The sequence below is a fragment of the Ursus arctos genome, unplaced genomic scaffold (genome assembly GCF_023065955.2).
Source record: "Ursus arctos isolate Adak ecotype North America unplaced genomic scaffold, UrsArc2.0 scaffold_32, whole genome shotgun sequence".
Taxonomy (NCBI): Eukaryota; Metazoa; Chordata; class Mammalia; order Carnivora; family Ursidae; genus Ursus; species Ursus arctos.
Genome location: NW_026623008.1, coordinates 11,571,027 through 11,594,591, shown reverse-complemented (window position 1 = coordinate 11,594,591; position 23,565 = coordinate 11,571,027). Strand labels below are relative to the sequence as shown.

Sequence of the window (23,565 nt, the reverse complement as noted above, 5' to 3'; positions counted from 1 at the left end):
CACCGCAGTCCATTGCCTGGTTGTGGGTCGTCCGCACCCCCTCAACACTTACACTTGGGGCCCAGCTGGCTGAGATTCAAAGCTGTATCTACCCACACAGCTCACCCTGTAGCCTATCTCTCCTCCAGCCTTTACTTCCCTGGGCTCTTCCTGAACGTCCTTCCTTCTCCTGACTCTAGAAGCCTCCATCGAGGCTCCTCTTCCTAGAGAGAGAGACTTACCTGCCCCACCACTAAGTGGGGCGCCACCCTTCTCACCCACCATGTGCCCAGAGCCCAGTGCGGCCTCGACTGGGCAAAGATCAAAGTCTACTAACATAAGTCGTGAAAAAACGCTCCCCGTCCTAACTCGGATTTCTCACGGAATGTCATAGGGGACACATTTTGTCCAACCATAGTCAAATTCTCAAAATCCCTTCTCCTCCATTCTCTCATTCGATCCACGATTATTTACTAAGCGATTATGTATTGTTTACAATGTACCAGGTCCTCCGTGGGGCACAGCTGATCCCAAATCTTTGCTCCGCTGAACGCTCCCATACTTGCTGCACCCCCATCTCCCCTCCCCTCTCCCTCCTTTTACTTATGCTGTAGAACTTCTTTATTATGGAATTAATCCAACCTCTTAAAAGATCTTTTTTATTGTGGTAAAATATACATAACATACACTTTACGACCTTAACCATGTCTAAGTGTGCAATTCAGTGGAATTAAGTACATACACGATATTGCATAACTATGGCCACCATTTCCAGAATTTTTTCATCGTCCCCAACAGAAACCCTGTACCCATTAAGCAATAACTCCCCATTTCCCCCTTCCCCCAAGCCCCTAGTAAACTCTATTCTGCTTTCTGTCTCTGTGAAATTGCCTATTCTAGAAACCTCATATAAGTGGCATCATACAATATCTGTCCTTTGTATCTGGCTGATCTCACTTAGTATAATGTTTTCAAGGTTCCTCTCTATCGTAGCATAAACAGAATTGCATGCCTTCCGATGGCTGAATGATATTCCACCATGCGGACATTCCACAAATTGTTTTTCCACTCCTCTGTTGATGGAGACTTGGGTTCTTTCCACCTTTTGGCTACTGTGAATAATGGTGCAGTTTGAGTCCCTGTTTTCAGTTCTCTCGAGTATATATTTAGAAGTGGATTTACTGGGCCATATGGTAATTTTATGTTTAGCTTTTTGAGGGACCACCAAACTGTTTTCCATAGTGGCTGCACCATGTTCTGTTCCCACCAGCTCTGAAGAAGGGTTCCGATGTTTTCACATCCTCACTGATACTTATTTTCCGTTTCTTTGATCACAGCCATCCTGGTGGGTGTGAAGTTAACTCCTCCTTACGTGAATTGATTTAACCTCCAATTTCAACCTTGCTCATTACCCTGATTCTCTACAACAAAGAAGAAATTGAGACATGCCCTCAGAAAATGAGATTTCTTCTTCCTTCTGCTTTGATCCTGTCTCTAATCTTCCTAAAGTCCTGGAGTGGTGAAGACAGAATTCCCCTTTGAAGGGGGTGGCAGGGAGATATCAAGAGAGGCAGGGAGGGCACACTCCCACACTGACAATCTTACCCCTCGCATTCCCACTGTTACGTTTATAGGACTGCTCTCCCACCAGACTGTGATCTTCTATTTTTTTAAAAGATTTTATTTATTTATTTGAGAGAAAGAGAGGCAGAGAGAGAGAGAGAGAGAGCATGCACACGAGGATGAGTGGGGGGAGGGGAGAGGCAGAGGCAGAGGGAGAAGCAGACTCCCCGCTGACCAGGGAGCAGGGGCTCAATCCCAGGACCTTGAGATCAAGACCTGAGCCGAAGGCAGACACTTCACTGGCTGAGTCACCCAGGCGTCCCAGACTGTCTGCTTCTTGAATGCGGGACCCCATCCCTGTCATCTGCGGGACCCTGTATTCAGCCACACAGGTTTTGGCACAGAGTAAGCGCTCAGTGACTGAATGAGTAAATGTGTGTGTGTTCAATTGGCGACATCCCAAAACCAAGTGGCAACCTGGGGATGGGCCACCACGTTTTCTCTTTCACGCTCTGACTCCTTGCATCGATACGCACTGAACAACACAGGGGAAGAGAAGGTATCTGAGGAGTAAAGCACCTGGACTCATTCAGAGAACTTCCAGCGGGGAGAGCATCTAGGACCAGCTCTCGAGAGCTGAACTTTGGGGTGGCATCCACAGTCAGCGCCAAGCGCCATCATTTCCATTCTGGAAGCCAAGCAGCGTGAAGGCAGCACACAGGTAGGCAGTCTTTCCCTCTCGAACCTTGGAGGGAATCACCACTCCGTGCCAGGGGCAGCCTGGCCTTCCAGTGTGTCAGAGCACTGGCAGTTCCGTTCAGTCTAACATACGCTGGGTGCTGGGTGCTGGCGCCACAGGGATGAAGCCAACCCAACTCCTGCTTTCATCGAGCCCACAAACCAGAGGACACAGCGAGGAAAAGAGTCCTTTACAAACACACACAGAAAGTGCTAGGATGGAGGAATTCCCGGGGGGCTGTGGGTGTCAAGAGGAGAGAGACCCAACTTAGCCTGGGGCAGTCAGGGAAGGCTCTCCAGAAGAGGTGACAATAATAATCCCTGTGAGGTAGGCAGGGCAAAGATTGTTATCTCCATTGTGTAATGGAGGCCACTAAAACTGTGACAAGCCCCAGGGAAACCACACTGTCCCACAGTTGCAAGAGGTCAGGAAGTCCCTGGACTTCTTCTCAAACCCCAACCTCATAGCTGGACTTTGCCCAAAACGCATTCCAGACCTCTGCTGTGAGAATACTTGGACCTATCATCTACTCCCGGGTTAATTACATCATTTACCAAACGAATTCAATTCAACCCAACAGGCAGAGTATAGGCTCAGATAGAGCCCATCCCAAGCATGAGGAGGTGAGCAGGGAGGCAAAATCTTGCTGATTCATCCAGCTGCTTTCTGGTAGGTCCAGGGCCAGGGTGGGGGTTTGATGTGGACAGCTGTCCTTGGTGGCCTCCTGAAATATATATTATAGGTCACTTATCATCCTTCTCCACTGTATTTTTCTTCCATCATAGACATTTCTTTTTTTTTTTTTTTTTAAGATTTTATTTATTTATTTGACAGAGATAGAGACAGCCAGAGAGAGAGGGAACACAAGCAGGGGGAGTGGGAGAGGAAGAAGCAGGCTCATAGTGGAGGAGCCTGACGTGGGGCTCGATCCCATAACGCCAAGATCACGCCCTGAGCCGAAGGCAGACGCTCAACCGCTGCGCCACCCAGGCGCCCCAACAACTCTTTTTTTTTTTAATGATTTTTTATTATATTATGTTAGTCACCATACAGTACATCCCCGGTTTCCGATGTAAGGCTCGATGATTCATTAGTTGCATATAACACCCAGTGCACCATGCAATACGTGCCCTCCTTACTACCCATCACCGGTCTATACCATTCCCCCACCCCCCTCCCCTCTGAGGCCCTCAGTTTGTTTCTCATAGTCCATAGTCTCTCATGTTTCATTCCCCCTTCTGATTACCCCCCGTTTCTTTATCCCTTTCTTCCCCTACTGATCATCCTAGTTCTTATGTTCCATAGATGAGAGAAATCATATGATAATTGTCTTTCTCTGCTTGACTTATTCCACTTAGCATTATCTCCTCCAGTGCCGTCCATGTAGCAGCAGTAGAGTATGCAACTCTTGATCTCCAAGTTGTAAATTCAAGCTCGATGTTGGGGCGTAGAGATTACTTAAAAATATTTATTTATTTTTAAAGACTTAATTATTTTGAGTGAGAGAGAAAAGTGCGTATGGGTTGGCAGGGTGAGCAGAGGGTCTCAAGCTGACTCTGCACTGAGAGCAGAGCCCAACGCGGGGCTTGATCTCATGACCCTGAGATCATGACCTGAGCCAAAACCTAGAGTTGGATGCCCAACCGACTGCACCACCCGGGTGCCCCAAAACTAAAATCTTAAAAAAAAATGAATAAAGAAAGAAAGATGGTCCATCTCATCAGCCATCCGGGAGATGCCAATCAAAACCACGATGAGATACCACTTCATACCCACACCCACTAGGATGACTAGAATAAAAAAAGCAGTTAATAACAAGTGTCGGTCAGGATGTGGGGAAGTCGGAACCCTCATACACTGCATCTGGGCATGTAAAATGATGCAGCTCCCTCAGAAAACAGTGTGGCAATTACCCAAGAGACTAAACACAGAGTTAGCATGTGACCCTGCAATTACTCTCCTCAATATATATTCAAGAGATATGAGAACATATATTTACACAAAAATCTGTACATGAATGTTTATAGCAGTATTATTCATAATAGCCAAAAAGTAGAAACACGCAGATGTCTACTAACTGATGAATGGATATATACATGTAGTGTGTTGGCCATAAAAGGGAATGATGGATGTAGGCTACGACGTGGATGGATCTTGACATTTTGCTGAGTGAAGAAGCCAGTCACCAAGGACTACATATTGTATGATTCTGTTTATATGAGATGTCTAGAATAGGCAAGTCTAAAAGGCAGAGTAGGTTAGTGGCTGCCTAAGGCTGGGGGTTGGGTGGGAGGATGGAGGTGATGGCTATGGGGTGTAAGGTTTCTATTTACGGTGATAAAAATGTTCTAATATTGGGTGATGGTCAAACAATTCTGTGAATATATTAAAAGCCACTGAATTGTATACTATTTACTTGAGAGAGAGAGAAAGAGCATGAGTGGGGGGCCAGGAAGAGGGAGAAGGAGACCCTCTGTTTGAGCCAGGAGCCCAACACAGGACTTGATCCCAGGACCCCAAGATCATGACCTGAGCCCAAGGCAGATGCTTAACCAACTGAGCCACCCAGGTGCCCCTGAATTATACACTTTATTTTTTTTTTAAGATTTTATTTATTTATTCGACAGAGATAGAGACAGCCAGCGAGAGAGGGAACACAAGCAAGGCGAGTGGGAGAGGAAGAAGCAAGCTCATAGCGGAGGAGCCTGATGTGGGGCTCGATCCCAGAACGCCGGGATCACGCCCTGAGCTGAAGGCAGACGCTTAACCGCTGTGCCACCCAGGCGCCCCAGAATTATACACTTTAAATGGGAGAATTGTATGGTATGTGAATTAAATCTCAACAAAGCTGCGAACAAAAAGAAAAGGCACATAGTGCTCTGAAAGGAGGACATCGTCTATATGTACCAGCCACCCCCTCAATTCTGTCCTCAGATTCCATGCCCTTCTATTAAGGTTGGGGGCGTCCCTGTTCAGATGCTCACAGAGTTTGTAAGTTCCGGATGGGGACGGAGAGGGGGCTGGATCCCTTCTGGAGCCTCTGCCCCCTTAAAATTTCAGCTTGTGGAATACTGGGGCCTGAGGATTCTGAGGTGGAAACAGTGGACAATAGGGGGCGTGTTCAAGGGGGTCTGAAAGGGGTTCCTCCAGATGGGTCATCCACGCCCGGGGCAGGAAGGCCTGGAGGAAAGGGAATGTGCAGGGAGTCCTCATGGGAGAGAGACAGGAGGAGAGAGGAACTCCCAAGGGACAGGGAGGGACTTGGTCACGGTGCTGACGTCCCTGTGCCAAGTGAGAGACTAGACCCTTTGGTAGGTGGGCGCTGTGTGGGGTGGGTGTCCCATGGAGTGGAGATCTTGTTTGCATGATGGGGGTGCTGGCCTAGCTGTGGGAAGGACTGGAGGGTAGGCAGGGTGGGAGAAAAGGAGGAGGGAGTGGGGTTTGGGTTCGTGGCTGATGAGGGCACCTCCTCTGTGCCCCTGGTAAACAGCGATAGCCTTCGGAACACCCGCTGTTCCCTCGGGGCTGGTGCCCTGCCTAGCTCGGCCACAGGTCCTGTGAAACCGTGGTTGGTCGTGTAGGTAAATGAACAAGCGGCTTGGGCTTCTTTGGAGGCAAGATAATATGGTGAGACAAGCGGTCTCGGGAGCCGCACGGGCCCAGGTCTGAATCCAGATCTTCTGCAGGCTAGCTGTGTTGTATTGGATAAGACACCGGGCTTCTCTGGGCCTCGAAGCTAAACCCGCTGACCTCACAGGGGCTTAGGAGAATACCGCTGGCAAATGTGCCCAGCAAATAGAAGGTTCCTCCAGGTCTGTTGGTGGCCTGCCACGATTTAGAGTGAAAGCACCATCAAGATCTCCAAGATCCCATGGTCTCCTTGAGGGGTACGATTTACCCCCTAGACACACGTCAACAGTAAGATGGGGTCTGTGATGCCCGCAGAAAAAGCGTTAATGTTGCCTCGGGGGAACTTAGAGACTGGAGGGAGAGCTGAGGTGGCTGGAAGCTTGGAGAAGAGGTGGGAGGCTGAAGAATGGGGGTGGGGGTTGGAGAGACAGAGAAGTGGGCTGTAGGCACAGAGGCTGGGGGTCTGTGGGATTAGGATGGCAGGAGGCTGCCCCGGTTAAATCAGCGTGTTTGTGTAGGGGATGGTGGTACAGCCAATATGAGGTTGGATGAGGGAGGCAGGAGAGACACGAAGAAAGACTTCAGAAAGGGCTGTGTCCAGGGCGGAGGCAGACGTGGAGGGGGGTGGTGGTGGTGCTTTGGTGAACTACATATGCCATTGGAGGCCTTGGGGTTCTCAAGACAGATGTTCCCAACTCCTGTTCCTTAACCCCAAGAAGAACTTGGAGTTTTCATCTATAATAGCAGCAACTGTGACATTCCTGTGCACTCTTTAAAATGCATATCTAAAATGTATATTAAAGGCTCTGAGAAGTCCTGCAGCACAGAGCCTGTTCCATTTTAATTCTGCTCCTTCCAAACCCATTTGGTCTCAGAATGCTTTTTTGCAGTGTACCTCGTGGACCAATATTAGGACCAAAGAGCACCCATTAGGAAATGTGGTAGGAGAAAGTATGTGTGTTTTGGGCTCCGACAGGCCATGGTTTAATTCCTGTTCTGTGGCCCAAGTGGTGTTGGACCCTGGGCAAGTCCTTTGCTTCCCAGAGCCTCCTTTTCCTCAGAGTCATTGTGAGCATTAGGAAGAGTTTGTGGGTAAATTGCATGTGACTAGCTCTTTGGTTCTGGGGCATGTCCCGCCAGTGCCAGGCCTGGCCCGGACTCTTCCCTTAAGTCAGGCTCTCTATATTACAGGTTCCACGTGGGCTCCTGAAGAGGTGCTTAGATAATGGGCTTGGTGGAACTTTAATTGGATTTCTCCTGCGGGACCACAGCAACTGATGCCCCTCCCTTGATACTCCCATTGGCTGTGGCACAATGGACAACAGAATGTACATGGAGGAAAGGATCAAGGCTCCTGGGGCCCAGCCAAGTCCTGGCATGAGTGCCACCAGCAAGAGGCCTGGTGCTGAGCCCACCCTATCAGGAGTCAGCCAGGTAGGGCCCTGCACCTCATGTTCTGACCCTGCTATTCCCAGCTGGCACCTTTCCCTTCCCATGTCCAGGCTTCCTCCCCAACTACTTTAATTAAGACTCAGATACAAGTGACACAAAACCCAATTCAAACTGGATGAGGCAGGAATGAGACTGTGTCAGCTGGGGTAACTGACAGATCTACCGATAGACTTCAGGTATGGCTGGATCAAGGTGCTAAATGAGTGCCTCTCGGCTCTGCCTTCCATCGTGCCATTCCCTGGCAGACTCTCCCTGAAAGATGGCAAGGATTTCCCTGGCCACTTCAGACCTAAATCTCATCTTACATCCCCTGGAATAGCATCCCCAACAGGAAGAGAGCCTCTTTGCAATAGTTGAAGAAGGTCTCTGGTCCCACTCTTATTGGCCCACTGTCACATGCTCATCCCTGAATTAGTCACCGTGGCAGAGCAGAGTGGCCTGGATCTCTTGGTATAATGAAGCCAGAGGTGGTACTCGTTGGCTCCACTGAACCCCATGCCCCCCTCCAACCACACACACACACACACACACACACACACACACACACACACACACTGGCTGCTTTTACCAGGGTGGATGCTGGGTGAGTAAAATAAGAATTCCTGCTTACTCTACTATGTGCCTTCCATGGCATCCAGCCCCCTTTATAACCCTTATTCCCCTGGCAGCTGCTCCAGGTTTCCATCCATGACCCTCCCCAGAGCCCAGCCCGCACGCTAAGCTCTTATCACGCCTCTCAGCCTCTTTCCATCCATTCTACGAAGTGCCAAGTGGCATGAACTGAAGAGCACAGAGAAGGCCCTCCTTCCCATCTAGTTTCCCCAGAGCCAAAATGTCACCGTAAAAAAAAAAGGTCACCATTCCCATGGGTAAAGTATTGCCCTTCCCTGTAGCTTCTGTTACAAATCATGGCTTCCCCTCGGAGCAGGGAGAGCACCTGAAGGGGTGTGTGTGTGTATGTGTGTGGGGGGGGGGTCTTGGAAGGAGGTTGGGGAAGACCTTCAGAGCTTCCTTCACCTCTACACCCAATTTATTTTTTCAACGAAAAAGTCATGGGTCTCCGTCCCATCACATAACCATCTGTATGACCTTGGGCAGGCCACTGCCCCCCCCCTTGAGCCCCACTGTCTTGTGTGTGTCATGGTGAGGACCAACTGGGTGCAGTCCCTGGAGGCACGGGCACAGGTCCTGCCCCTGCGGTGGGTGACTTTAGTGTTGGCTTCTGGCACAATCTGGCAGTAGAACAGTTGTCATCGGTGGATTGAGCCAGGTCGTCTGGAGTTTGCTGGCTCAGGCGAGGCTCAGAGATAGCGCTAAGTCACGGGCTCGGCCGGGCACTGATAGACCAAGACAGCATCAAAACCCAGTTCCGGAGCCTGAGCTCTGAAGCAGTGGACATTGTGAACGCCTCTCTTGGATCTTCTCTGGGTCTTGACGTCCCCCAGGGGACCCCGTGGGGCTGACCTCGGGGAATCCCCGTGGCTCAGCTGCTTCTCTGGACTTCAGCTTTGTGCTAGAGCCATTAGTGCTGAGTGACAGCCTCTGGGCCGGGCCAGGGCTTACACCCAGCCACTCTCTCCAGGGGCCCGCTGTCTCCTCCTCCTCACCTCTCTCCGGTCAGGCACAGGATCTCCCTGTCCCTGAGGCCAGGACGATGCCCAGGGAGAGGGAGGAGGCCTCCAGAATGGGTACTTGCGGCCGTCCCTTGGGCCAGCGCCATGGACATCTCTGTTCCAGGTTGCGTTTCCAGATGCTGCAGGGATGGACAGTGGGAAGCAGCCCTCATCAGCCCCAGGAGGGCCAGAAAAGGGACCTAGACCCAGGGAATCCTCAGAGGAGGGTCCTCTGGAGCTCAGGACCCAGGAGCAGACGCATCCGGCAGGACCAAGGTGAGCTGGGGACTTCTTAGAGAAGGTCCAGGAGAGAACTCTGTGAGCCCCCTGGTGGACAAGGATGAGGCAGGACTTCCAGCCTCAGGCAGCGTGCCCTTGCTTCTCTCTCACGCAGCACAAATCACGCTACATAATTACGTGTGGACCCTTTCGTCTGCACTGCCCTGCTAGACCACAAGCTTCTCTGACGTGTCCTGCTCAGCCTCAGATCGCTCAGGCCGAGGACGGCCTGGCCCATAGTAGATGCTCAGTAAATACGTATTCACCGAGGCCCTGGAAGAGCGAGCAAAAGGGAGGCAGAAACACACATTTACATGGCATTATTGTTACTGTTTTCTGACTGTTGTATATTTTTCAACTTGTCTGCAGTGAGAATGTAATCTTTCTTATTTTTTTAAGATTTTTAAGTAATCTCTCTGTCCAGCCTGGAGCTCAAACTCATAACCCCGAGATCAAGAGTCGCTCGCTCCAGCGACTGAGCCAGCCGGCTGCCCCTAAATGTAATCTTTTTGTGTATTTATACATTTTTTAAGGATTTTATTTATTATTTATTTGACAGAGTGAGCACAAGCAGGGAGAGAGGCAGGCAGAGGGAGAGGGAGAAGCAGGCTCCCCGCTGAGCAGGGAGCCCGATGCGGGACTCGATCCCAGGACCCTGGAATCATGACCTGAGCCGAAGGCAGAAACTTAACCAACTGAACCCCCCAGGCACCCCTAAATGTAATCTTTTTAGAAAGAGAAAATCAAGAGCGAACCAGAGATGGGCCAAGAGAAAGATTTGGGGAAATGGGAATAGCTAGACTAATCAGCTTATCATTTCAATTGTGATTATAACCAAAAGCCTCTCAATTGTCTCTTCTACATGGAAAGTTAGGGGAGTGAATCAAAGCCTGGTTTGAGCCCCCCTGAGACGGGTACCACATACCACGCTGATAGAAATAGAAACCATTTCAACACATCTGTTAAACAATCGGCCATTTGTTTAAATTGCCTTTAAAATGCCTTGAACTTCACCCTAGAAATACACCCTAAGAAAATAATCAGAGATTCAGGCAAAGTTTTATGCAAGGTTTTTTTTCCCCTGACACGTCATTTTAAATACTAAAAAATTGGAATGCCAGTATGCCTGAAATACCCACAATAGAGGAATGGTAAAGTCAAGAATGTTTATATATAAAATATGGAATTTTAGGGGTGCCTGGCTGGCTCAGTCAGTGGAGTGTGCAACTCTTGTTCTCAGAGTTGTGAGTTTGAGCCCCACATTGGGTGTAGAGATTACTTGCAAAAGTAATAAGTAGGGACGCCTGGGTGGCTCAGTTGGTTAAGCATCTGCCTTCGGCTCAGGTCCTGGGATCGAGTCCCACATCGGGCTCCTTGCTCAGCAGGGAGTCTGCTTCTCCCTCTGCCTGCTGCTCCCCCTGCTTGTGCTCTCTCTCTCTCTGACAAATAAATCAATAAAAATCTTTTAAAAAATAATAAGTAAATAAAATAAAATATGGAATTTTATACTTCCACTTAAAAAGCATGTTTATGAAAGTTTTTTGACGGGAAAATTTCGGTTCTAATGATCACCAAAAAAAGATTGCAAAACTATACATGAAATATAATTGTACTATGTAAAATTGGCAATTATTTGAAGATGGTAGCGAAGTAAATCCATGCGACAAAGACATACACACACCGTAGGAAGAAGCCTGGGGGAAGTACTCCAGAACATGAAAGTGAGATCCGACTGGCACAGATTCAAATCCTGAGCTGTGACCTGCAGCTTTACGACCCTAGGCTCAAGTCTTCAGCCTCAATCCCCGTGCAGCCCAGTTCTCTCTGATTTCTTTTCTTTTCTTCTTTTAAAAAAAATTTTAAAAAGATTTTATTTATTTATTTTGACAGAGAGAGGGAGAGAGCAGAAGTAGGGGGAGCGGCAGGCAGGGGAAGAGGGAGAAGCAGACTCCCAGCTGAGCAGGGAGCCCGATGCAGGGCTCGATCCCAGGGCACCAGGATCACGACCTGAGCCAAAAGTAGACACTTAACCATCTGAGCCACCCAGGTGCCCCTCTTTTTTTTTTTTTTTTTTTAAGATTTATTTATTTATTTGAGAGAGAGAGCAGGGGGAAGGGCAGAGAGAGAGAATCTCAAGCAGACACCCTGCTGAGCGCAGAGCCCGATCCCAGGACCTGAGATCATGACCTGAGCCAAAACCAAGAGTCAGATGCTTAATTGACTGAGCCACCCAGGCGCTCCAAGATTTATTTTTAAGTAATCTCTACACCCAACATGGGACTCGAACTCACAACTCTGAGATCAAGAGTCACATTCTCTACTGACCAAGCCAGCCAAGGTTCTCCTGATTTTTCTTTTTTCCTAAACAACAACAATAATAGTAATAGTAATAATAATAACAATAATGATAATGATAATAATAAAATCCTAACTCCCCTAAATATTAACATCAAAGTGTTTGTGTTTGGGGAATTCACGTCAGTCCTTCATTCATCCTCTTCAGCATTAAGTATGCACCTATGGTATGCCTAGTTCTGCACAGGTGCTCTGGGAACCACACAGGAGCCTAAGAATATGAAACTGTGGCCCAAGCCGGGAGCTGAGGTGTCACTTTGTTGTTCTCCCCAGGAAGAAGCAGTCAACTCCGGCCCCCCAGGAAGGGCCCAGGGAGCTGCAAGCAGGCCGGGATCAAGCCAAGCCAGGAAATGAGCTGGGGGTGCTGCCTTCCAGGGTCCCTGCAGCACATGAAGGGAAGGAAAATGAGGACCAGCAGGGGAGACAGAAGCACCCAGGGATGGTGAAGGGTCAGGCCCCCCAGAGCCGCCAGGTAATGTCCATGGAGATGTGGGCAGGAGGGTACATTGCCCCATGGGGGAGAAGAAGGAGATACCCCCCGTCCCCGTGCCCCCCATTTTGGTACACTCGTGTCTACTCTCCATGCCCTGGAGATGTCAAGTGTCCAGTCTCAGTGGGTCACTGGGATATTCTGGATGTTCCTGATTGCAAGACTTTGTAACCTGTTTCCAGAGTGGCCCCACAGCAAGTCAACAGATGCTGGAGGCGGGGAGGAGTTGGGGGGTTCTATGTTCCATAAAAATACGGACTTGCTGCGTTTAACAAAGCTCAAAGGTTTTCTTTATGCTGGGATATCCCAGAAGCTGTCTCTTAGCTGCTGAGCTTTGTGGGACCTCATAAGAGGTGGTTAGAGCTCGGTGCCCTTTTAAACTTATTTGACTACCTTTTTACTTATTTTCATGTTAGGGTTAATTTTTTTTAAAGCTTCGGTGAGGTCCGGGGCGCCTGGGTGGCTCAGTCAGTTAAGCGTACAGTTGTTGTTTTCGGCTCAGGTCATGATCTCGGGGTCCTGGCATCAAGTCCTGCGTTGGGCTCCATGCTCAGAGCAGGTCGCCTTGTCCCTCTCCCTCCCCCTCTGCTCCTCCCTCTGCTTGCAGGCGCTTTCTCTCAAATAAATAAATAAAATATTTTTTATTTTATTTTATTTTTTTTAATGATTTTTTATTATATTATGTTAGTCACCATACAGTACATCCCCGGTTTCCGATGTAAGGCTCGATGATTCATTAGTTGTGTATAACACCCAGTGCACCATGCAATACGTGCCCTCCTTACTACCCATCACCGGTCTATCCCATTCCCCCACCCCCCTCCCCTCTGAAGTCCTCAGTTTGTTTCTCATAGTCCATAGTCTCTCATGTTTCATTCCCCCTTCTGATTACCCCCCCTTTCTTTATCCCTTTCTTCCCCTACTGATCATCCTAGTTCTTATGTTCCATAGATGAGAGAAATCATATGATAGTTGTCTTTCTCTGCTTGACTTATTTCACTTAGCATTATCTCCTCCAGTGCTGTCCATGTTGTAGCAAATGTTGAGAACTCGTTCTTTCTGATAGCTGAGTAATATTCCATTGTATATATGGACCACAACTTCTTAATCCAGTCATCTGTTGAAGGGCATCTCGGCTCCTTCCACGATTTAGCTATTGTGGACATTGCTGCTATGAACATTGGGGTGCATATGGCCCTTCTCTTCACTACGTCTGTATCTTTGGGGTAAATACCCAGTAGTGCAATGGCTGGATCATAGGGTAGCTCAATTTTTAACTTTTTAAGGGACCTCCACACTGTTTTCCAGAGTGGCTGTACCAACTTGCATTCCCACCAACAATGTAGGAGGGATCCCCTTTCTCCACATCCTCTCCAACAATTGTTGTTTCTTGCCTTGTCTATTTTTGCCATTCTAACTGGCGTAAGGTGGTATCTCAGTGTGGTTTTGATTTGAATTTCCTTGATGGCTAATGATTTTGAACATTTTTTCATGTGTCTGTTAGCCATTTGTATGTCTTCATTGGAAAAGTGTCTGTTCATATCTTCTGCCCATTTTTTGATTTGTTTATTTGTTTCTCGTGTATTGAGTTTGAGAAGTTCTTTGTAGATCTTGGATACCAGTCCTTTATCTGTAGTGTCATTTGCAAATATATTCTCCCATTCCGTGGGCTGCCTCTTAGTTTTTCTGACTGTTTCCTTGGCTGTGCAGAAACTTTTAATCTTGATGAAGTCCCATAAATTCATTTTATCTTTTGTTTCTCTTGCCTTTGGGGATGTGTCATGAAAAAGGTTGCTTTGGCCGATGTCGTAGAGGTTGTTGCCTATGTTCTCCTCTAGAATTTTGATAGATTCCTGTCTCACATTGAGGTCTTTCATCCATTTGGAGTTTATTTTTGTGTATGGTGTGAGATAGTGGTCAAGTTTCATTCTTTTGCATGTAGCTGTCCAATTTTCCCAGCACCATTTATTGAAGAGACTGTCTTTTTCCCACCGGATGTTTTTTCCTGCTTTATCAAATATTAGTTGCCCAAAGAGCCGAGGGTCCATTTCTGGGCTCTCTATTCTGTTCCATTGGTCTATGTGTCTGTTTTTGTGCCAGTACCATGCTGTCTTTGTGATCACAGCTTTGTAGTACAGCTCGAAATCCGGCATTGTGATGCCCCCAGCTTTGTTTTTCCTTTTCAACAGTTCCTTGGAGATTCGGGGCCTTTTCTGTTTCCATACAAATTTAAGGACTGTTTGTTCCAGTTCTTTGAAAAATGTCCTTGGTATTTTGATTGGGATAGCATTGAAAGTGTAGATTGCTCTGGGTAGCATGGACATTTTAACTATGTTAATTCTTCCGATCCATGAGCATGGAATATCTTTCCATCTTTTTATGTCTTCCTCAATGTCTTTCAAGAGTGATTTATAGTTTCTAGAATATAGGTCCTTTACGTCTCTGGTTAGGTTAATTCCAAGGTAACGTATGGTTTTTGGTGCTATTGTAAATGGGATGGATTCCCTAATTTCTCTTTCTTCGGTCTCGTTATTCGTGTATAGAAATGCAACTGATTTCTGAGCATTTATTTTGTATCCTGCCACGTTACTGAATTGCTCTATAACTTCTAATAATTTGGGAGTGGCTTCTTTTGGGTTTTCCATATAGAGTATCATGTCATCTGCAAAGAGAGACATTTTGACTTCTTCTTTGCCAATTTGAATACCTTTGATCCCTTTTTGTCGTCTGATTGCTGTTGCAAGGACTTCTAGTACTATGTTGAATAATAGTGGCGAGAGTGGGCATCCTTGTCGAGTTCCTGATCTTAAGGGAAAGGCTTCCAGCTTTTCTCCATTGAGAATAATATTTGCAGTAGGCTTTTCATAGATGGCTTTTATGAGATTGAGAAATGTACCTTCTATTCCTACACTCTGAAGGGTTTTAATCAGGAAAGGATGCTGTATTTTGTCAAATGCTTTTTCAGCATCGATTGAGAGGATCATATGGTTCCTGAGTCTTTTCTTGTTGATATGATGTATCACACTGATTGATTTGCGAATATTGAACCACGCTTGCATCCCAGGTATGAATCCCACTTGATCGTGATGGATAATCCTTTTAATGTACTGTTGGATTCTATTAGCAAGTATCTTGTTGAGGATTTTGGCGTCCATATTCATTAGGGAAATCGGTCTGTAATTCTCCTTTTTGAGGGGGTCTTTGCCTGGTTTGGGGATCAAGGTAATATTGGCCTCATAGAATGAGTTTGGTAGCTTTCCTTCTGTTTCTATTTTTTGAAATAGCTTTAGGAGAATAGGTATTATTTCTTCCTTGAATGTTTGGTAGAATTCCCCAGGAAAACCGTCCGGGCCTGGAGTTTTATTATTTGGAAGGTTGTTTATCACTGACTCAATTTCTTCATAATTAATTGGCCTGTTTAAGGAATCAATTTCTTCCGGTTTCAATCTTGGTAGTTTATAGGTTTCCAGGAAGGATTCCATCTCTTCCAGATTGCTTAGTTTATTGGCATATAGCTGTTGATAAAAATTTCTAATAATCCTTCCAATTTCAATGGTGCTCGTCGTGGCCTCTCCTTTTTCATTCATAATTTTAATAATCTGGGTCCTTTCTCTTTTCTTTTGGATAAGTCTTGCCAGTGGTCTGTCAATTTTATTGATTCTCTCAAAGAACCAGCTTCTAGTCCTGTTGATCTGCTCTACTGTACTTCTGGTTTCTGCTTGATTGATTTCAGCTCTAATTTTGGTCAACTGCTTCCTCGTGCGTGGATTAGGCCTGTCCCTCTGTTGCTGTTCCAGCTTCTTGAGGTGAGAATATAAAAACTGCATTTTAGATTTTTCTATTCTTTTGAGTGAGGCTTGGATGGCTATGTATTTCCCCCTTAGGACTGCCTTTGCAGTATCCCATAGGTTTTGGACTGTTGTATTTTCATTCTCATTGGTCTCCATAAATTGTTTAATTTGATTTTTGATTTCCTGGTTTATCGAGTCATTCCTGAGCAGTATGGCTCTTAGTCTCCAAGTGTTTGAGTTTCTTCCAAATTTTTCCTTGTGGTTGAGTTCCAATTTCAGAGCGTTGTGGTCTGAGAATATGCAGGGGATAATTTCAATCTTTTGGTATCGGTTGAGACCTGTTTTGTGTCCCAGAACATGGTCTATTCTTGAGAATGTTCCATGGGCATTAGAATAGAATGAGTATTCTTTGGTTCTGGGGTGTAGTGTTCTATATATATCTATGAGGTCCAACTCGTCGAGTATGGCATTCAAAGCCTTTGATTCTTTGCTTAGTTTTTGCCAGGGTGTTCTGTCTATTTCTGATAGTGGAGTGTTGAGGTCCCCTACTATTAATGTATTTTCCTTTATATGTCTCTTTATTCTGGATAAGAGTTGGCTTGTGTATCTTGCTGCTCCCCTGTTGGGGGCATATATATTTATAATTGTCATATCCACTTGTTGAATACTTCCCTTAAGAATAATATAGTGCCCTTCTGCGTCTCTAACTATAGTCTGTAGTTTAAAATCCAATTTATCTGATATGAGAATTGCTACCCCAGCTTTCTTTTGAGGACCATTTGCGTGAAAGATGGTACTCCATCCCCTTACTCTCAGTCTGAATGCATCTTTGGGTTTGAAATGAGTCTCTTGTAGACAGCAAATGGATGGGTCATTTCTTTTTATCCAATCTGCAACCCTGTGGCGTTTTATGGGATGGTTCAAACCATTTACATTAAGACTGATTACTGATAGATATGATTTTAATGTTGCCATGTTGCCAGTAAAGTCTTTGTTTGTATTGGCTGTGACTTTCTGTTCTGTATCACTCTTGGGGCCTTTTTACTTTTATAGAACCCCCCGTAATATCTCCTGTAGGGCTGGTTTCGTAGTTACAAAATTGGTTAGTGACTGGCGATTCTGAAATGTCTTTATTTCTCCATCAATTCTGAATGACAGCCTTGCTGGATAAAGGATCCTTGGCTGCATGTTTTTCTCTGAAAGAGCTTTAAATATGCTCCCCCCACCCTTTCTCTCATTCCAGGTCTGTGTAGACAGGTCTGACGTAATTCTGATGCTTTTGCCTTGGTACGTGAGAAATTTCTTTGCCCTGGCCACTTTCAATACTGTATCCTTGCATCTAATATTTGCGAATTGCACTATGATGTGACGTGGCGTAGGTTTGTCGTGGTTGAGCTTGGGAGGGGTCCTCTCTGCTTCTTGGACACGAATGTTTGTTTCCCTTGCTAGATTAGGGAAGTTTTCAGCTACAATTTGTTCAAATATCTCTTCTAGACCTCTGTTTTTCTCCACCCCCTCGGGGATGCCGATGATTCTAACATTGGATCGTTTCATTGAGTCAGTAATCTCCCGTAACCTACATTCGTGGGTGTGGATTTTTTTAAGACCATCTTCTATTTTCATTTTTTCCTCTATTAACCCATCCTCCAATTCACTAACCCTTTCCTCTGCTTCTGCGACCCTGGCTGTCAGAGCCTCTAGTTTTGCCTGCATTTGGCCCATAGAATTTTTAATTTCTGTCAGATTCGCTCTCATTTCTGTCCTTAGGGATTCTATATTCTCAGTAACCTTTTCGTTTATACTTTTTTCAATTCTACTCATCATTTTGACCATCGTTACTCTGAATTCCATTTCTGATAATTTGGTTACATCCATATCCATTATTTCTGTGGCAGAGGCCACAGTCTCACTGTCTTTTCTTTGCTGGGGGGGGCTTCTCCTTCTTGTCATTCTGATGAAGAGAGGTTGTGGGGTTTCCAGAGCCCAAATTATTGACTGGGTCCCAGGCCGTGCCCCTTGTTTTATAGGGATCTTAGGGATGTGGGCTTCTTCTTTAAAGATTTTATTTATTTATTTATGTGGCAGCCAACCAGCGAGAGAGGGAACAGAAGCAGGGGAGTGGGAGAGGAAGAAGCAGGCTCCCAGCGGAGGAGCCCGATGAGGGACTCCTTTCCGGAACGCTGGGATCACGCCCTAAGCCGAAGGCAGGTGCTCAATGACTGCGCCACCGAGGCGCCCGGGTTGTGGGCTTCTTGATTTTTCAGCCTGCCTTCTGGGGGAGGGGCCTGCCGCGCCGATACTCAGGCAGCCCTGTTTGGGTAGAGTCTCCGCGTCCCCTGTGAGGGGGGATGGGGATGGGCGCTCCCTGAGCCGGTATTTCCAGGCTTTTGTTCTCTGGCGGCTTTCCCTGGCGGTTTGCTGTGCCTCTTCTGAGAGTCAGAGCAGCAGCGGCCAAATTTCAGCCTCTGTCACAGAACAGAGGGATTGCGGCCCGTTCTCTACTGATGTTCTGGCCACTTTAACTCCGTTACTGTTGGTGCTGCTCAACCCTGCAGCGTCCCGGGATGTGCGCCCCACACCCGGCGTCCCAGCCCTCACTTCCAGGGCCGGCGGGTCTCTGTCCTTTGTGTTTCTAATGCCGCCAGCCGCCAGCCGCCCCGCGCGCGCTCCCGGATCTCCTGGTCTCAGTCTGGATCCCGTGAGCGCACCGGGATTCCGGGGTTCCGCGAGATGCCTGGTGGCGCGCGCACCCGGCTCACGGTCTCAGTCTGCTGTTTTGTGGGTGCCGTCCGCGAGCCCCGCCCGCTCTCCCGTGCAAGTGGCTACCGCTTCCCGGCGCCCGAACGCGGCGGCTCCCTCCCCTTCCGTTTATCTTCCGATATCTGTGCACAGTTTCATGGCTCCCCGCTTCGTACCTCAATACTCAGCGCTGGAGATGTTCATTTGTAGAGATCCAGATGCGTCTTCCTGCGTCTCAGGCTGGTTCCGTGGTTGTTTAGGCTGGTCTGGTACCTATCCAGCTCGACTCGGGGGACCGGCTGAAAACGGTGTCTCCTACTCCTCCGCCATCTTAACCTCCAATAAAATATTTTTTAAAAAAAGCTTTGGTGAGTCATGATGGACACACACTAGCACGTACTTCAAGTGGGGATTTTGATGTGTTGGACATATGTCCGCACCCATGAAACTGTCATCACAATCAAGAAACTAAATATATCTATCACCTCTTCTAGAAGTTTCCTCATGCCCCTCATCATCCCTCCTCCTACCCGACCCCATCCCGAGGCCACCTCTGATCTGCATTTGTTGCTACGGATTTGTTTGGATTTCCTGGGATTTGACACAAATGGAAGGGTACAGGGTACCTTCTTTTTGCCCAGCTGCTTTCCATCAGCAAGGTTCTTTGGAAATTCATCCACGCTGCTGAAGTCTCAAGACTTCACACTTTTCCTTGCGGAGTGATATTCCACGGCTTGCATACACCGCCATGGCTTCCCCCTCCCCCACGGATGGCCATTTGGTTCGTTCTTACTTTTCGACTATGACAAATAAAACTTCTCCAAACATTTGGGTCCGGAGGAACCTAGGCTTTCATTTCTCTTGAGCAAATAAGCACCTAGGAGTAGAAGGGATCATATGGTAGGCACGTGTTGAACTTACTAAGAAACTGCCAAAGTGTTCTCCAAAGTGCTGGTGCCATTTTCCATCCCCACTGGAGGTACAAGAATTCCATTTGCTCCACATCCTCCCCAAAACTTGGTAGGGCCAGTCTTAAATTTTAAGCCTCCTAATAGGTGCCTAGTGGACTCTCATTGTGGCCTTAATTTGCATTTTCCTGATGACTAATGACGTTGAGCATTTTTAAAAAGATTTTGTTTATTTGAGAGGGAGGGAGAGAGAGAGAGAGAGAATGAGCAGGGGTGGGGGGCAGAGGAGGAGGGACAAGCAGACTCCCCACCAAGTGCAGGGAGCCTGAGCCGGGCTCGATCCCAGGACTCTGAGATCATGACTGGAGCCAAAGTCAGACGCCCAACTGAATGAGCCACCCAGGCGCCCCAATGCTGAACATTTTTAAATGTGCTTATGGGCCATCTGTATATCTTCTTTGAGAAATGTCTATTCAAATACTTTGCCCATTGTTTTAATTGGATTGGTCATTTTATGGTTGAGTTGTAGGAGTTCTTTATTTATTCTGGATACTAGTCCCTCATGAGATACATGATTCACACATTTTTTTTCTTCCATTTTATGGATCATCTTTTCACTTTCTGCCTTTTTAAAAAAAATCAAGTTCTTTGTTTTCTTATTATTGAGTTTGGAGGGTTCTTATATATTCTGAATACAAGTCCTTTATCAGATATGTGACTGGTGAATGTTCTCCCCCAGCCTGCTCCTTGTCTTTTCCATTTGCTTAACAGTGACTTTTAAAACACAGACATTCTGGGGGCGCCTGGGTGGCACAGCGGTTAAGCGTCTGCCTTCGGCTCAGGGTGTGATCCCAGCGTTCTGGGATCGAGCCCCACATCAGGCTCCTCCGCTATGAGCCTGCTTCTTCCTCTCCCACTCGCCCTGCTTGTGTTCCCTCTCTCGCTGGCTGTCTCTATCTCTGTCGAATAAATAAATAAAATCTTTAAAAAAAAAAAAACCACAGACGTTCTGAATTTTGATTAGGCCTAATTTATCAATCTTTTTTTTAGGGCTTGACTTCTTGGTGTTATTTCTTGCACGTCTTTGCTTAGCCCGAGGTCACATATTCTCCTATATTTTCTTCACGTTTTATAATTTTAGGTTTAATCGTTGAATTTATAACCCATCTCGAGTTAATTTTCGTGCATGGCGTGTTGGATCGTGGTTCAGGTTTTGACATATGGCCATCCAACCGTTCCAGCACCGTTTGTTGAAGACCCCCCTTTCTGCACAGAATTTGCACCTTTGTTGCAAATCAGTCGAGCACGTATGTGTAAGCTGATTTCTGGACTCTTTGTCCACTCATCTATTTATCTTTATGCCGATCCCAGCCTGTCCTGATCATGAGTCACTTTACAGTAAGTCTTGAAATCAGTTAACGTAACACCCCTTTTTTAGGGAGGACCGAGAAGGATTCTAGTACTTTGAACATTCCTTGGGAAATCCCATTTAAGGGGAACCACCTCAGTTCCTCCAAGCTCCCCTTCTCCGTCCCCAGAGAAGCACGGACCATGACTTTGGGTAGGCCGTGATGCCTGAGGGCCTCAGTGTCCTCATGCCTGAAAATGAGAGTCTGTGCCGACGTCGAGGGGTGTGAGAGCGCTCAGTAAGAGGATGCTTGCCGTGGCTGGATCACAGAAAGCCTGGGATAACTGGTCTCCACGCGAGTGTTGAGGTTCACCTGGGAGCCAGGCTCAGGCTCCTCATTTTGGTGTCTTGTCCTCGGCAGGGCCGGGAGTGTCAGCCCACCCCAGGTCACCAGGCAGCTGATGGGGCAGACAGAGTGCAGCCAGTGGAGCCTTCTTGCACCTTGGACAGCTGTGGGCAGCCACGGCGAGACAAGCTCCCCAAGGAGGTGGACACGCCGCACATCAGGCCACAGGGGGCTTTGCCAGGGCCTGGCCCAGGGGGACAGGAGGACAGTTCCCAGGAGGCAGTGCCCCTAATGCCCTTGGCAACTCCGGAGGAAAAGACAACCGACTCTTCCCCGCCATGCGTGCCAGGACCTGACCCACCCAAAGGAAGGTAAGCCATCCTCTGAAGCCATCCCCGACCCGACTCCCTGACCCAGGAAGACCATGCTTCGGTTAAGTTACAGGTGAGGTGAATTCTAGTCCTGACTGCTCCTGACATGATGTAGGACCTTGGGGAGGTCATGCCCCTCTGGGCCTCAGTTTCCCCATCTGTAGGGTAGTTCTAACACCGGAATTCTTAGTTCTGCAAACCTGTGCTTTTAGGGTCTTGTCCTGACATGGGGATGTGAGGGAATTAGGGGCCCCTCTGAGATGAGGAGGCTGGAGACACGAGGCTGGGGTAGTGGACCTGAGTGTCCTGGGGGCTGAGGGAAGGTCAGCGCAGAGGACGAGCCTTGAGCTGAACCCCTCTGCCACCCCGGGGGGTCTCCCTCGTTCAGGGTCAAGGCTGTGGAGACCCAGCCAGCACCAAGTCCTGCACTTCTGCAGGTAAGTCGAGCCAGAGTGGGGGTGGGGAGGGCACAGGTGGAGAATCAGGAGGAGGAGGGAGGCAAAGGGGGGGCTGGGATGGTATTTGCAGTCCAACTGGGGAGGGTGTGAGTGTGAGAGTGCCTATGTGTCTGTGCGAGTGTGCATACGCCCACGTGTGTGTGCATCGTGGGCGGGGGGCAAAGAATGACCTTAGACTCTGGAGCTTGGAAAGAGGAGCAGAACCCTGGGCTGGGGGCTGGGAGCCGACAGCTGGAGGGGTTTGTCAGGGGAGATTTTTTTTAGAAGGCAGATAATGTAGCATGTTTGTGCTAATGGACAAAATAGAGCTGGTGCTTTAGGGACAAGAGCGGCTGCATCTCACGTGGGAGGAAGGGCTGGGCAGGAGGCTGCGTGGCATGACTTTGTGGCTGGAGGCAGGCTGGGGACAGCCCGTCCCTGTCATAGGACGGACAGATGCAGGGGGTGGCTAGATTTGTCGGACAAATGAATGGGCATTTATTAAGTGCCTACCACGGGCCGTCACTGGATAGTCATGGATAGAAGAGGCGGACAAGGTCCGGCCCACGGGAAGCTTACCTTCCGTACAGGTCAGCAGACAACAGGTATTGACAAGGCCTATGCCGAGCACAGGAAAGGAAATAAATGAGGGGTGGGGCGGGGAGCGCCTGGCTCAAGACCCTGACGCACAGCGCAGGAGGCAGCAGAGCCCAGGTCAAGGGCAGGGAGGAGCCTCTGGGCTGCACAGGAGATTTGGGGGACATCCTCCAGGGGCCCAGGGAGGAAGAGCAGTTCGAGGATGCCCTGCAGAGTGAGTGGCGGGAGAAACTTTGTGGGCCCATCGGGCTGGATCCCTTCACCTGTCCTGCCCCCAGGAGGTGAGGGGCATTGGAGAGAGGAGGGATCCGGACCCGGCGCAGAAGCAGCTTCAGGAGCCCACTGCGGCCGCAGGGGCCCAGAACCTTGGGAACCTTCGGCAGGGCTTCATGAAGTGCTTGCTGGAGGTGGAGGAGGAGGCCACGCATCGGAGGGCTGCCAAGGCCCGGGCCCTGCCAAACCGGAAGTCCCCCAGGACCCCGACCCCCGGGCCCACCTCAGCCCCAAGCCTGCCTCTGACCCTGCCTCAGACCCCCGTGGGATCGCCAGCCCCCGGGCCAGGCCCCGCCCCCGCCCCCGTGGGATCCCCGGTCCCGGCCTCAGGGCCTGTTGCCGCCCTGCCGGCCCCCACCCTGGAGGTGGGCTGGAGAAGGGCAGAACTCTTGCACCTGAGCGGAGAGAGGAGCCTGAGCAGCGCCAAGACACGGTAGGACCCACCCCAAAAAGGGCACCCAAGGTCAGAGCCGCTGTCCCGGTGTCCCTGGCATCTCTCTTCCAGATTCTTGTCCCTGTCACTGGACCTGTTCCCTCTCGTGTGTCCCCTCTCCATTTCTGCTCACTTCTGCCCCCCTCCCTCCCCCACGTCTAAGTTCTTTTCCCCATTTCTGCCAGCTTTTCTCTTTCTAATCCCCAAACCCCTGCCTCCTCC

At 48.4% G+C, this 23,565-nt stretch overlaps 1 protein-coding gene across 1 annotated transcript in view; it reads left to right on the top strand.

Moving 5' to 3' along the window:
- Window positions 1–7,225: 7,225 nt before the first annotated feature.
- SPATA21 (spermatogenesis associated 21) overlaps window positions 7,226–23,565 on the top strand; it is a 34,869-nt gene continuing 18,529 nt past the window's right edge. Inside the window, exons 1-6 of the mRNA XM_026520148.4 lie at window positions 7,226–7,345; window positions 9,101–9,252; window positions 11,884–12,082; window positions 21,308–21,603; window positions 21,992–22,040; window positions 22,916–23,343. Of these exons, the coding sequence (XP_026375933.2) occupies window positions 7,226–7,345; window positions 9,101–9,252; window positions 11,884–12,082; window positions 21,308–21,603; window positions 21,992–22,040; window positions 22,916–23,343 (1,244 nt within the window). The remainder of the gene's footprint in view (window positions 7,346–9,100; window positions 9,253–11,883; window positions 12,083–21,307; window positions 21,604–21,991; window positions 22,041–22,915; window positions 23,344–23,565) is intronic.